Raw genomic sequence first — 15,742 nt, 5'->3', positions numbered from 1 at the left:
GAAAGAGTTTTAACACAGCAATATTATCAACTTATTCTTTAAATGGTAATACTCACAGCTTGCATGGAAGGAAAGGACGTGCTGCTGATTTCAAAGAAACATGGCACAAAAGTTTGCCTCTATTCCAAAGCTGCCCCCTCCATAATGTAAAGTTAGATTTATCTAAATTAAGATGGAGAAAGAAAGACTAAGTAAAACTACTTGCTAGGTGGGACTAAAAGGAATTGGCAGTAAAGAGGCTGCTGAATCTCCAAAAGCAGTTTACAAAAAATTTCATACTAATACCAGACCAGACAATAATATGTTAAATAATAAATTAAAAGGTAACAGAAGTGATGTTTACAATCCCATCTTGTTCTGACCTGCTCTGAGCAGAATAAAGGAGGTTGGTACATTACCTGTACCTGTCTATATAAGCATGCCCTTGATGCCAACATCTGTGGAAAGATATCCTCTTTCCTTACCTTGACTGTCAACCACTTCCACACATATTAGTATTTTGCTTGAATGAGGTTCAAAAGAAAAGCAGGACAGAGGATCATATTATTTAAAGTGCCATTGAACAGCAGATTTGGGAACAGAAGAAAAGTTCTTACTACACAGTAAGTAGAAAAAGATGGGGAAAAAGACTTGATTTTGTTCAGTTCTGTTATTTTCTGGTAAAAGAAGACACACACCGAGGTGTCTGTTCGATCATCCAGTATCAGGAAGAGATGCCTGCAATCAGGATGGTACAGGACAACACTCAGGTATACAGTCTGCATAACTAAGCAATCATTCCGGTTAAAGACAAGTAAAACTACAAGGGGAAAAATGTCCAAAACCTTCCATATCTATATCATAGAAGCAATATATTTCAACTCATTCTTACCTGCACTTCTATCTGTGTTGAAGCTGTTTGATCTAACAAAAAGAAAAAAGACAGAATGACTAGGTTGAGACAGAAGCTTCTGGCTACTAAATTTTACATTAAGGATATTTTATGAGTCTAACAAAATAATAACACTGATAATTCGCTCTCTAACCTCAAGCTATCACTGCTGCAGCATCTTGTGCTATTTCAGATATCTTGATAACTATTTTTAGCACTCCATAGTACAGTCCCCACATCTGGATGCCTTCCTATCACCATAGGTATCACATTGTATCTATAATCAACTCTCCATTTAGATATTCTCTCCACAAGCAATGAGACAACGCCAGTGAAGAGTTCAGCGACAAAGTACACAGAACATTTTTTTTAGAATACTAAGCAAGATAATGCTGTGAACTCTTTTACTTCTGTGACTTTTCTCAGTTAAGCAAAAAAGCCCACTTTGTGCAGGGATTCCACCTCGGCAGAAGGCGAGTAGGTGAAAAGAGCAGCAGAACTGCTTCCTACAGGGGCCAGCCCGCTGCAAAAAACCAATTGTGTCACCTCTTGCTTTGCTTTAGAAGTATTTATTATGCTAAGTCCCTGTGACATGTCTATTCACTTCAGCACTGTTCATCTAAATCAATTCTAAGCTACTGCCAAGAGCTATGAATTCTTCATGCTGCATGCAGTCTTTCATAAATTCATTTCCTCGCTTACCTTGACGGGGGCAAGAATTTTGGTACTTGCACCATTTCATCTTTATAAGTAAATGAAACCACAGCGTAAGGACAAACATGCCTTGGTCTTCGTCTTATCTCATCAAAGCCATATTCATAAAAATAGTACTAGAAAAAGAAGTGAACACAATGTTAAATTAGAAGTCTGGTAAACTGTATTTTGCAAATATACTAACAATCCATGACCTTTCTTCACTGAAAGGTATACTCTGTTTCACAGAAATAGCTTACAAATATACCTCATGATTATTTAACAAACAGAGTTTGTTTGAAATCCATTATGCAAAACATTAACTGGTATATAAAACAAGTTTTAAGTTACTATAATAAATAGTAATAAATAGCAAAAAGGAACATTTATGTTCCTTTCACCAATGGCCTACTCCTTCAAAAGCTGATACCTAAAGTAAGGAAGCTTTTAAATGCTGTTCTCATATGTACTTTATAACACAATCAATTAAGGTATTTTTTCCACCCTCCTTTATCAAACACTGACAGGACAGACACCACCTCAGGAGTTAATCAAGAATGAAAAAATAATTTACTTGAAAGTATATTCTTGATGAGGTAAAGGACAATCAACAAACCCCCCAAAAAAATTCACTGAGAAAAGTAAATATGGCTATGAGTTTTTGAGTCCATCCTTAGTTCAGTCACAAAAAGCTAATATTAAAGAAAAATGTAAATTAAGGCAAGTTTGTAATGAGAAATTAAAACACACATTCATTTTCTAGCCATCTGATTCAGTACCCAGCTCTGATTTACAGAAGTCAAAAATAAGTTGTAATACTGAAGAGAATGCTTTCAAGGAAGTATCCCAAAACCTATAGACTTGATGGAATACCCTGACTGCAACAGATTACTGCAGTAACAAAGATGGAACAGCTGGAGAAACAGAGATGCCTGGAACTGGTTCCAATCTCTCCTTCCTCACCCTCTCCAAACCTGAGAATTTGGTAAGGGAAATGAAAGAAAAAAAAAAGAAAAAGAAGAAAGGGGGGGGAAGGAGAAAAATGCTGTTCTTTCCTAGCCAATTTTTTCCCTTTTAGAAGTCTCACTTAATACCCAGTAGCCAGTTCTACTTTTACACTTCAAACTCCACATACTATCTCTTCTCCTCCCCAGCCTACATTCCAGGCTCCAAGTACATTCCCTAGCTATTTCTTATTCCACCTACATCCTAATCTGAAGGAGATCTTCTCCATCAAGTCCAGGTATAGGAAAGGGAATCAGGAGCTGTAATATCTAATACAGGCATCTGTGGGCTACTGCTAAGCATATACTAGACTGCAGCTTTACAGGACATGCACAATATTTTTTATATCTTCGGTTATTTTACCTCCATCATTTCACAAGTTCTGTTTATAAATTTCTTATATAAGAAGTTAAAGCATGCTCAACTTTCCTCTACCTGAGTAAGTTCATAGGCTCGATAAGCCAACAAGGAGGTTACTTTATTTGCATTCTTTGAAACATGACACTCATGCTTTGGTGTTGGATCTAACGCACTCTTCACTGGTGATTCCATTGCTTTCATACCCATGTGGTCGTATACGCTTTTCATTTTTCCCTGTAATAAAGCAGAAGAATTGTAAGCATAAGGTTTTTTCCTGAAAACTGGCAAACTGGTTCAGGTACCAAAAGAAGTAAGAGCAGGGAAATGAAAACAGGCCATTAAAAAAAAAAAAGCCATTTATAGAAGTACATTATTTTCATACTTTCAAAGAAAACAAGACATTTTTATAAAAATTTGTTATGCTTTATTTAAGCTCAGTGTCAACACTTGATTTTAAAACTGGTAGGGTTCTAGTTTGTCTATAAGCAGATAATTGTGTAAATGGAATTCAATAACTTAGGTTAAAAGCACCTTTATTTTCTCAGTAAGCAATATAATCCTTCAGGAATTAGCAACACTTACCTTTATTATTTTAAAAACAATCACGTCTCCAGTTGCTCCAGCTTCTAGGGGATTAGGCTGCAATAAATCAGCGTACCTGGAGATATACACACCTGAGTGGAGTATACAAAAAAACCCCAACACATTATGCTAAATGTTAAAACATTATTAGAAGTTTAAGAAGCATTACATGGGATTAAAGCTCAATGTATACCATACAATAAAGATACAACAATCTTTTTGGAGTACCATCAGAGAAAGGTGGAAGGGCATGTTCACAATTTGCAACTTCAAGACAGCAGAATAAACGTTTATTTGCACCAACTGCAGTATGAAACCCCACAGCAGAATACAGACACCAGCTCAGTTTGAAAGGAGCACACCCACATTCCTGAAAGTGTTGTGACCAAGAGGACAAGCCCTGCCTAAAGGCTACACAGATACTGCTTTCAGGTGTTTATTTAAACAGCTGAGCTCCTTCTGCAGAATGTCCCATTGCACAATGGAGAGATAAGCAATGAAGGTATGACTGAGAAATAAGGCAGGAAAACACTGGCGTCCTCAGCAACCTTTCATCCTACAGTGTTGACAAAAATACACTGTTTTGGAATCGTGAATTGACACTCAAAGAGAAAGGTAAAATAATTTCTCTCTTTTCAACACTTCAACCGTAAATTTCATAGATCTGAAGGCCTCAAACACACACTGTCATCTGTTGGTCTAGCTGAATACCTCAGATCAAATAACTGTAACTGAACTCAGGTACTCAGGAAAGCATCCATTTTGCTTAGGTTCCAAGTCTGTATTTAACTGCTTTAATAAATTGCTCCAGAATCTTTACCAGCTAAAACAGTAAAAAATTATATGCTCGTATACCTTCATTCCCCCCCCCCCCCATCTGTTCTGCTTTCAACATTCATATTAGCACCTCTGTATCACGTTACACTTACAGAGGTTGCCAAAGTTATTTGAGAGCTGGGGAAGGACTTTTTACTAGGGCATGTAGTGATAGGATAAGGGGGAATGGCTTTAAACCGGAAGAGGGCAGGTTTAGATTAAACATTAGGAAGAAGTTTTTCCCTTTGAGGGTGGTAAGGCACTGGAACAGGTTGCCCAGAGAGGTTGTTGAAGCCCCATCCCTGGAGGTGTTCAAGGCCAGGCTGGACGTGGCCTTGGTCAACCTGGTCTAGTGGGAGGTGTCCCTGCCTATGGCAGGGGGGTTGGAACTCGATGATCTTCAAGGTTCCTTCCAACCTAAACCATTCCATGATTCTATTTAAAAAGCTTTGCAAAAGGAACTTTGCATCTTCGTCTTTCAAATCTCTTAACACCTTGTGACTCTTCCAAGTCTCCAATTTAGCTATGCTCTTCTTGGTTTTGTGGATTCAACAACTTTAGTTCTATCTACATCGGTAATAAGCTGACCTACTATTTTCATTAGGTATTTCTGAATGCATATATGTATGTACACGCACAGAGAGGCACACAGCCGTAGCTTGCATTAGTTCTTTGGCCTCCTAATTTTACTGGGAAGACATTATATATTGGTTTGACTTAAGCCAAAATGAGAATTAGGTCTTCCCTTTGGGAAAAGAATTTAAATGAACTAGTCAAAAACAGAGTTATGAAATAATGTTCTGATGTCGATCTCCATGGCTAAAAATACCTAGCTGTGATATTCCTGCAACAAGTAATAGAAAAAGGACTGAAAGTTTACACAACTGCATCACATTATCTGCCAACTCATACTGAACGATACCAGCACATATAATGAAAAGGTAGTTACCCATGGAAGGGCTGCCGAGAATCGTTATTTTGGAGTGGCCCACCTGCAGCCCCTTTTCACATATGTTTTGGATCTGAAGAGAACAGACATTTTTTTAAGCAAGTCTATCAGGAAAGTCAGAATCTGAACAGAACAAACAGCGAGAAACAACAATTACGGAATTTTGATTTAGCTAAAAAAACAAAACCAAAAACACCCGCCCCCCAAAACCCTAACAAACAAAGCCACCCAGAGGTAAGACTAGTCTGAACTGCTATATAAACTGTCAAACTGTGCAAGTCAAACTCTCAGTACAAAGCACTTACACAGACTCACCTGTATCTTAAAAAAAAAAAACAAAACCAAAACAGCCTTCCCATACCTTAAACACACTTTATGAACATTACTTTTAACACACAAAGCAGAAGTAAACCTGCCAAATGATTGAGTACTTAAGAAATCCTGGTTCTATAATAGCAGAAAAAACACAGAAATTCCATTTCCATCACTTTCCTTGAAAACATATGATCAAAGATGAGACACAGAAGATAAAGTCCATTTTCTAATATTACAGGTTACCTTCTCCTGTAAGGTAACCTCTTTTTGACTCAAAAAAAACCCCAACCCAATCAAAAAACAAAACCAAAAAACCACTAAAAACCAACTACCATGAAAACACGCGACATTCCTTTCCAATTAAAAAAAAAAACCACAAACACAAAACCTATAAAAACCCACATGGCATCCATAAAATCTATCTTTTTATTTATAAAACAGAGCCTAAACCAGAGGAGCTACTTTACAGGCATGTAAACGGAGCACCTTATATAGGAGAGAATAAAGGATTTAAACGCTGACATAATACTGTATCTCTTGCCCATCCTTCTACACTTTCCAGTGCTGAATTTTGCAAAAATAACCTACAAATTAATAAGTGAACCAGTAAAAACACTCAGTTAAAAAAAAAAAAAAAACAAGCACCAAAACCTCTTAACTGAAAAAGAAGAGAAAGCACTTTATATGCATTTTCTTACCTGAGGTCGATCAACCATCAGAAATGCATAGGTTTCAGAAAGCTCTTTTTCTAGGCGACCATCAAATTTCAGCTCTCTGCGTTTTTCTGTGAACTAGTATTAGAGAAAGTTCTTAACACACATAGACAGATTACTGCTGTCACATTCAAGTGTCAAACTTTTAAGGTCCCATCTATGTTAGCAGATCCAAGTGTACAAAAATAATCAAAAAGATAATTTGAACAAGACTACAGTATGCTAAAATTAAATTTCAAAACCACTATACCCACGGGAAGTATCATTGGCTTAATCTGCCCAAATATTTCTTTGTTTGTTTGGGTTTTTTTTAAACGAAGAGACGCTCTTCAAACAAACCTGAGCAGTAATGTTTTAGTGTTACCTTTGTAGCATAACTATCAAAACCATCCAGCTCAATGCCTTTGAAATTCCAGAAATAAGCCTTTTTCTCTTTTGAGGAGACAGACCATTATCTCATGTTGTGCATGTACTTTTGGAGTTGCACCTCACTGCTACCAAGGTGGTTTTCATCAGGTGCAATACTCCTTAGCTGTAACCATGAATCATAAATGTTACAGTAGCAAAAAAAAAAAAGAAAGCTTCAGAGTTTACCTTATAGTTTCAAGATAATAATTATAGCAAACCAATTATATATTCAGTTACTCCACACATGAAGCTTTTTGGCCCTGGGACTGAAAACTTATTTCACAGTTATCAAAGAAAGCCAAGGCTGGATTTAAGAGACACCAGAAAAGGTACAGCAGAAGCGTTTCAACCAAGCTGCTCCACTTAACTAGTTCAAGTAATCAGCTCTGAGGTACTTCTTGGAAAACAATAAAATTACAGAGATTTAGTAAACTTAGCATCACAAAAATATTTTAATCTTAAGTTTCAGAGGAAGCATCAGGCCTTTCAAATAAGACACTATAACATCTTTCCAGGTAATTAAAAATACATTAAAGAAAATTTTTGAAAACTGAAAATGCACAGAGGCAAGTGGTGCCAAATACAATATTTTTTTAGTCTTTTTTGAGTATCTGGCAGGCAAGATTCTATGTCTACACAGTAATAAACCTGCATGAAGAACAGTTGCTTACATTTTGGGGGATGTGAGTTTGCAACTAAATATCAAACACATAGGTAGAAAATAATCTCCAGGTCTTTGCCTCTAGACTCAGAGCAAACATGAAACTTTGTTTGACTTGTACCTTATTCATAAAGAGAAGCCACAAATATACTCACTTCCTTTTCCAACAGTTCACTATGAACTAAGCTGGCTCTCCTGTAATTAAAATTGGACACTGAACTTGGTTCCAAGTAAGATGAATGCAGAATCTTCACAATATCCTCAAATTCTCGAGAGCCTACAGCTACTGGCTGAAAGAGTGCTATGAAAGAGAAGAAATAAAATAACAAGCTCTAACACACATCTGAAAAATTCAAAGATTTTCCAGTTCATTGACAGTTTATGCATAAAGACAAATGGTTCATGATTCAATTTAGAATACAAAACACCTAAAATATTTTAGAAAGATAGAATTTAGACTAGAAAGCTTAAGTTACAGTTGCGTAGAATTATAGAATCTTAAAAAAAAAAACCAAACACATTTCTTTATGCTTTGTTAATATTCCTCTTGAACAGCTAGTTCTGAGAAGTTAGTAATGGAACCACCTCAAATCTGAATTTGCTGTTTGAAAACATCTGATATGTATTGCAAAACACTATAATTAAACTTTTACAATTCTAATTAAACTAATTAGCTCTTTTAATTAAGAACTAGGAACAAATTGCTCTAATAAAAACCTCAACAACAGTTTCATAGATTAGCCTCTCTCGAACCGTTATGGGGGTTTTTGTTTGTTTGCTTATGGTAATTAGACTAAATATGAATAAATTCAATACTGTCTTAAGAAGCTCAACAAGCTCCTATTATTATTACTTATGATCTTATCCCGTACGATAACCGCTTTAAAAGGAAAGCCCTTCATTTTTGGTTTGTTGCACAAATTGACCTTCAGGGGAAACCTTTGCCTAAGTTCGCACAGTGAAGTGTTCATGTCCCCAAGCTGCTTTATTTATATTTGGGTACTGAAAGTTTCAAACTGCTGAGAAGAGCAACCCGAGAGTGGGCCAGCAGAGAATCTGAGTGCAGGTTTGCAGGGTAACGTCTAGGAAAATACTACTCCTGGGGGAACTGAACTAGTTCAGTATGGCAAGTGTTTTTCTCCCCAGGGTAATACTTCCAAAATACTCGCAAGAAGTGCAGTATTTTTATGGTATTTGCAAACTTCAGACAGAAAGCACTCCCAACAGATATTTCTGGGACTGCTTTTGCTCTTTTTCCTCTACCAAAATAAACTCCCAAACCACTCACCACCTGAAATTGGCTTGAATTTAGAATAGTTAAGAATGAACTACAATAGTACTAGTCTCACATAAAAGACAATCTACCATTATTCTAACAGCAAATTAAGTTTAGTTACATCTTTAGAGTGTATCTCCAACTTCATTAAATAATGAATGGTAGTAGATTTAGATAGTAATCTTTTCCTCATTTGCAGGAAATATTTACTACATTAGCCACAACATAAAACAATTATTCTAAATGAAAACTGAACTGTCTTGTGTTATCTAGTAAAAGCTGCATTTACATACACACTTTATAATGTAATACAACATCTGCAAACTAAAGTAAAGCAATGATTCCAACACTGGCAACAATGAATAAGTAATTTTTTAAGAGTGGAAGTTATGAAAGTGATTAAGAAAAGGTTCTTATGTAACGCCTTCATTCTTGAAAGGCTGACAGCAATATGGGAGGAAAGATAATTGGAAACGAATGAAATTCTCAATTTTGTATTACTAAGACTGAATGCACTTGTACTGAAGAGAGCGACACTTATTAGTAAGATATAAAACAAGCCTACTATAGATATACACACACTGGAAAAGCATCTCCCGTCCCACCCCATCCCCAAACACCTCTTCAATCCTTCTGACAAGGAGTTATTAAACCCTAATATTGTAGTGCATGAGTTGCACATATTGCCTGCTCCTCTTCTGTCTGAAAGGACCCGTTAAGGCAGAAGGTCACCAACCCCAGCTGCTTGTCCAAATTTCCCGTTTCCTTAACAGTGATTACTGTACCCCACGCCTTCTTCTTCCTTCCTCCTGGAAACACATGCTCAACCCAGCCTACTTCTTTTGTGTCGAGTCCAGGCAAGTAAAAAAAAACTCTACAGGACTAGCTAGAAAGTGTGACTGCAAACTATACACAACATCTTGCCTACTTCCCAGATACAAATCTAGGAAGAGGAATATTATTGCACCAGTTAAGAGTCTGTCATTCATTCAAATATGGTCAACTACATTCTCATCTGTTCCTAAACATTTCCTGTTCTGACAAGCGAGCTGGGACAGAGCTGCCCAGGAACAGCAAGTGTCCCTGTTCTTCAGCTACGTAGAACCTACATAAACTACTATACAATTAGCTCTCAACAGATTTATGCAAGAGCTCTACCTAAAGCCTTGAATTATGGAATATAGCAAATTAGAGATTTTTTTTAAAAAAGATTGTTGTGGGTTTCTTCTTCAATTTCTTAGCAGAGGACCAAAAGTATGTTTTACTACGACTGATACTTATTAGTCAATAATATATATACCTTCTCATACTTCACCAACTTTATACCCCAAACAAACATCATCTAAGTTCACCAGATACTACTGAAGCTAGAAGGGCTGTTGCTACCTTTGTAGTAAAGAGAGATCAAACCGGAAATATTTTTAAGTACTTGGGCATAAAAGTCACTTTTGAGATTCCAACTTTCCTATTTGAGAACATACAGCACATTAAAACAAGACTGATTCCACCTAACGGATCACATCAGTCCAAGAACAAGACCTTACATCTACCTCTGAGTAGGCAAATGCTTAATAATTCAAAAACTTCATGGTAAAGGAAATTCTATTCCTTTGATGTGCACTGCCCACTCAATACAAAATGAACAGGAACAGAAACTACACGTACAATCTTGCCTTAGTTTACTTCATGCATAAATTAAGAGTAATTGGCTTCATGATCAGCTATTGACTGGGAGAAAAGGAACATGAATGAAATTTGTTGAATGTATAATCCTTACAGAACACAATACTTATGTTTTGAACATCACTTACGAACACCAAATTTTATCCTGTCTTTGACACTTTTTCATATGTAGTAGTGGAAGACAATCCACACCTGGTTTGAAAACTAGACAGCACCCACTAAGCATTTCTTCTTCGGGGGCAGCCTGCTAATTTTGTATCTATTGCATTCTATTTCTGAGTAGCCAAATGATGGATGGAGCAAAGAAAATCTGGTAAACTGACTGCAGGACAGCACTGCAATCATAAAATAAAAAAAAAAATAAGTCAGTTAGCTTTGAACTACAGACAAATTACCATATACAACAGTCCAAAACTTTAAGAGTGCACGGCATAAGCCTTTTTTTCCCCGCCCCTTGTTCAAGTATGACTCTTCAAACACGCTGATCGTATGCTTCGTGACAGGCTCAAATCCAGTTTCACAGTCCTTCCAGAACTTGAGGCACTGCAGCCTTCAGGTTGTTACTAACAACATGAAACATTACCTACTGAGGTAACTAGGAAGGCAGTACTTTTCAATTTGTCATCTAAGCATTGGTGCTAAAGGGCAGCTATTTTCTAAAAGGTTAAGGTCACTACAGAAGGGCCTGTATCTCACTTAACAAAGGAGGTCAGAAGGAAGAAAAAAAAAAAAACAAAACCCTGAACAGTACTAAAACAGACGTTCTACAGCAGTCGCCAAATCCTACGTTCACAGGCAAAGGATGAGATTATTAAGCTTCTCTCCTCCAGTCCTGCATCACTTCAAAGACCACTAGTGTGTGCATACACATTTTTCAGGCTCACTATACAAACCCAATAAGGGTACGCTGCACCTTTATTGGACCTGTGTAAATTAAACAGTCATTTATGTAAGGACTAACTTGCAGTATCCTTGTAACACATACAAGTCAACTATTGTGGGTTTTGCTGGCTTGTTCTGCAGAAGTAAATAAATACTGGTTTTGTTTAGTTTCTACCCCGTGTATTTGAACATACGGAAGAATTTTTAGGTGGAAATTAAGATTAGCTAATATAGTACCCAGTCTACGGACAGACATTAGACTGGATGTTCGGATGCATGTAATTCCCTACAGGTTGAAATTTCTCTTTTACAGCTGTCTGATGCTTCAACTTGAGAAAAACTGAGTGTGAAGTTAGGGGGTTTGTGGTGCTTTGTTTTTTTTTCTTTTGTTTTTAAGTCAGAAGGTGAAGAAGAGGAAGACAGACATTCTCTTTAAGGAACCCTGAACTAACTAACTAACTTTCAAGTGAAGGTAAGTAAATTACTTATATTATTATCAGGTAATTTGGCAGAATGCTAGCACTCTTCACAAACAAGTGCTACAAAAGCACCATTTTCTTTAAGCCTTCATTTTTTAAGACTAAAAGAAAAAATCTGTTTTGCTAATGAACCATAATGTTACTTATGTGATCTTTATCAGCCCAAAATGTCTTTTGCTCTCAAAAGGTCTAAGTAGTTTTCAAGTTCAACAATTGCTTAATGAAATCCCCACGTGGAAATAGCATTTAGCAAATAGCAGATATGCATCTCTATCAAAGAAGTGGCAAATTAGAAGACAAAAGACGAGGCAAAATGAAACATCGAATGCTATTAAGTAGAAAAGGGACAACCTACACCTCCAAGCAAGTACTGCTAAGACTTTTGTGGACAAAAGCAAGAACTTCCCCACACTCAGCCAGAGAAACAGCAATCATTTGGTAACTTGGTAGACTACGGAAATAATGTCCAACCTTTACCAACATGCAACCCGTTACGTCATTGGTGGCTACTTAAGCATGTTTTTTGGAATTGCCTTTTGGTATAAGGACCACTCATGGAGTTCAGTGAATCAAAAAATGCCCTTCCGGTGCTTTATCTTGAAAATTTGTTTTCCTCGTCCTATTAAACAAGGATGTTTGAAGTTTCAGGCAGACTCGGACAACTGAGAAGATCTGACAATCAAGTTAGAAGAGCCATGACAACTGGCTATAGTACTAAGATTAAGAAAAGAGATAAGCTACTCAAGAGAGCATAACACCATTACTAAACTGTATGTACCAAGAAAACAGACGCTTTCAACACAGTTTTAAGTAGGAAAACAAATGCACGTACACATTTAAAAAAAAAAAAAAAAAAAAAAAATCTCACAGCCAACCTTTTTTACATTTTGGTTTCCTGAATTCTTCCACTAGGGGGAAAAAAAAAAAAAGGAAGTCAGAAGAAAGATTCTCTGTGACAACTAACCACAGTTAGTTTTAAGAAGTATGTTTCCTCCAGATGCATTTCTCCACATTAATAAGGTTCTTTCTGTTGACTTTCAGTCCCTTGTTAAGTCTCCAAATAGAGGTTGAGAGGAATTCCAGAAAGGCTAAATAAGCTGCTAAATCCTACATTTTCTAGGATTCTCCCCTTACATTTTTGTTTTGCAGATTCAATTTTTAATTGCTTTGTAATCAAAAATTGTTCCCCAAAGACATTTTGGTGCTTAAAGAAAAAAAAAACAAAACACCAAAAAAAAAAAACCCAAACACAAACCAAAAACCACATAACAAAGTCATCCTGTACAGACTTTACAGTTTGTACATGACAAATCATTACTCTTCATAATCAAGACAGCAGGTATCTCTCAGGATGGTATGTCCAGTAATAAAATGGAGGCTTAAAAAGCAAAATACGGACAATTCCAATACAAGCAAGGATGGAAGTGTATTCCATGTGTATTTTTCATGCTGGGATTTAGAATCTAGCCAAGAGAGCTCTTGTAAGAGGGACAGATGATATTGATTATTTTGTAAATTAACAAGATTTAATTGAACACTGGTACCAAGCATGTTCTAAGTGTATGCCGCTACAACGTCAGTCAACGCACTGCTAATCTTCTAGTTTAATTCCAGAGCTGATTTAATTGCATCATTTCTCAATTGCCAATACCAATTCCAATAGTAATTCAGTTGGCCTCAAAGACCATGTTGGCAGCTTCTATGCTAGCCCACTTTTGCTAGCCTTGCCTACAACATGCTCTCAAAGCCCTTTGCATTATGGTATCACATGGTGTATGACCAACAGTCAGCAACCATAAGCAACTATACAACCACAAGCACCATGGAAAGAGTGGAGAAAGGTCTGTTTTGAGAATTCTGGAAACCGTAAATTGCCAGTATAATTAAAATGTCCAAGAAGCACTCTTTAAGCTGAAAGGGAAAGAAAAAAGACAAGTAGACTAAAAAGTAAGCCCTTCAGAATGGGTCCAACGACCCTGACACTAGCAAGTGAATTTTAGAAGTAGGGAAAGAATGGTTTCCCATTCTACCCTAGAAGCCACAGAAGCACGATGTTTGACCTACATAGTCTTAAAAGCCTTTTACACACTGTAGGAGATAGTTCTGCATAGGCAAATGATGAATTAGATGATCCAAAAAGGTATTCTGCAGGTTTTCATTCACATTGGAACAAAATGCTAGAGAGGAACTTCAAATGTCTGTGGTTAAGTAATAAACGTTTCTGAGATATATTTTAAAGTATTCAAATGTTACCACACACGGGTCTGACATACAGAAGTGCAAGAGGCACAATATTTTATCCAGACATTTTTCTGTTAGATGAGCAAGAGACTTTTTTTCCTCCAAATCAACCCAGTCCTTTGTACAATGAACGTCTGTGAAACTTGTATTCCCCCTTAGGGGGGGTTGGCAATGGGAAAGAAAGGGAAGAAAAGGAAAAAAGGGACATAACTGCCAAAAATGGAAGGAGGGAAAGACTGGATAATGAAATAAACCTACCTTCATCTCTTCCTTACAGAAGAAAGCATTTCAAGAAGTTAGATGTTAGACTCTTCTCTGAAGAACTAGAAGCCTATGCGAACAGGTATTTTTGTGATACGTACTAAGTTACTGACCCCACATTGCAAAAGGTCAAGAACTGAGATAAGTTTCAGGGAGGGAATAAGACATGTCTTCAACGCCACTTAACAAAATCAAAGATAAGCAGAAGCCAATGGAGTCTCACGAAAAGCAAGAATACCACAGGCTTTTAGAGGAAGAGTTACTGGAAAACCAAAAAACAAACCCTGGATGCTTGGAAGAGGAACACTTCCAAGGCAAGGCACGTGAATGTGGGATGCTCGCCTCCTCCCTGCAAAGTAAGGAACCTTCACGAGATAAGAAGTCTTCTGCATATCATCAATGAAGGACAACTCAGTTCAGCATTTGCTAGTCTACCCCAAACAGGATTACACCCCTGTCCTGCACAGAGGAGCTCAGGGGGAAGAGAAAAGTGAAGCATCTTCTCTGCATGTCCTTGTCCCAGAGAACCATCTTCTCTGCGTGCGATTGCACCTCCAGAAGCAGAGCCAGGATCAACACTCAAGCCCACCCTGATCGCATCCAGCTGTTCTGTCCTTTTAAAGAAACGGTCTGAAATTCAAGCCGAGTTTTGTTTTCGTTTTTTTTCTCCTCCTTGTGACAAAATAAAAACGAAAGAGAAAAGAGGGAGGGGTAGGGAAAGAATGTAAAAGCCTCTCTGACGCTGAAAATCTTATCCCCAGCAGCCTCGCTAGTCCGAGCCATGCCACAGCCTCCTCCACACCCGCAGGATTTTGCATGCAGCTGTGTGAGGTGCATAAAGAGCCTGCCTAATGAATCAGATGAAGAGGGGAGTGAGGGAGAGAAGGGAGGGAAAGGGAAGGAACAACCTTTCTTTTCTCTGCTCTTCCTGGGGATCTGAAAGTTCCTCCTAACAGGCACGTCTTCTGGGGGCTTAGGGAGAGGGGGAGGCCCCCCCAAAACACCGCTGGGCGGCTGCTGCTGCTGCTGTTGTTCATTTGCCGTTGAGATGCTGCTCCTGCGCTGGCTGCTGCTAGTGATGCTGAGGTTTGAGGGGACCTTGTCCTCTGCAGCCACAGCAGCCACCAGCAGCGCCTCCCCAATGCTACTGCTCTCAGAGCGTCCGCCATTTTGTGTGCTGTCCTCAGCGGCTCTATTACTCTCCACCCGGAGGAGGCCCGCGCTGGTCTTCTCCGTCCGCTGATGCTGCTCCGGCTCCATCTCGCCACCACTGGAGATCACGGCATCCGCCATTCACTCCTATCGCCGAGAAGCGAGCACGATAGCCCGCGCCTTCTCTTCCTCCCCCACCAAACTACCCCTTCCCCAGCGCCATGCACCTCCCGCTGCCGCTATTGCTCCCCCTCCGTCCGCTCGCTTTATGGCAGCCCCGCCGCCCCCTCCCCGCTCTCTAACATGGCGGCAGCGCACACAGAAAGGGGGCGGGGCTAGACCGCGCCGATCTTAGCCAATCCCTTCGCGGCAGAAGTTATAAATACAGGGCAGGC

The 15,742-nt window shown here is 38.3% G+C and overlaps 1 protein-coding gene across 4 annotated transcripts in view; it reads right to left on the bottom strand.

The window, feature by feature from the left end:
• TASOR (transcription activation suppressor) overlaps positions 1–15,531 on the bottom strand; it is a 34,789-nt gene extending 19,258 nt beyond the window's left edge. For 3 of the 4 annotated variants that reach the window (XM_082487560.1, XM_082487559.1, XM_082487561.1), the window contains exons 1-7: positions 6,290–6,371; positions 5,277–5,349; positions 3,512–3,603; positions 3,005–3,163; positions 1,574–1,701; positions 872–903; positions 57–162 (exon numbers count right to left, since the gene is read on the bottom strand). In XM_082487560.1, the coding sequence (XP_082343686.1) occupies positions 57–162; positions 872–903; positions 1,574–1,701; positions 3,005–3,163; positions 3,512–3,603; positions 5,277–5,349; positions 6,290–6,307 (608 nt within the window). In that variant the 5' untranslated portion in view covers positions 6,308–6,371. Of the gene's footprint in view, positions 1–56; positions 163–871; positions 904–1,573; positions 1,702–3,004; positions 3,164–3,511; positions 3,604–5,276; positions 5,350–6,289; positions 6,383–7,528; positions 7,675–15,103 lie in introns of those variants that run through there. The other variant, XM_082487562.1, reaches the window with a different exon arrangement.
• Between the last annotated feature and the right edge of the window lie 211 nt (positions 15,532–15,742).

The sequence above is a fragment of the Vanellus vanellus genome, assembly GCF_965231255.1.
Source record: "Vanellus vanellus genome assembly, chromosome: 9".
Classification (NCBI taxonomy): domain Eukaryota; kingdom Metazoa; phylum Chordata; class Aves; order Charadriiformes; family Charadriidae; genus Vanellus; species Vanellus vanellus.
Note: the sequence above shows the minus strand (reverse complement) of the source record. Positions and strands in the feature narration are given on the sequence as shown.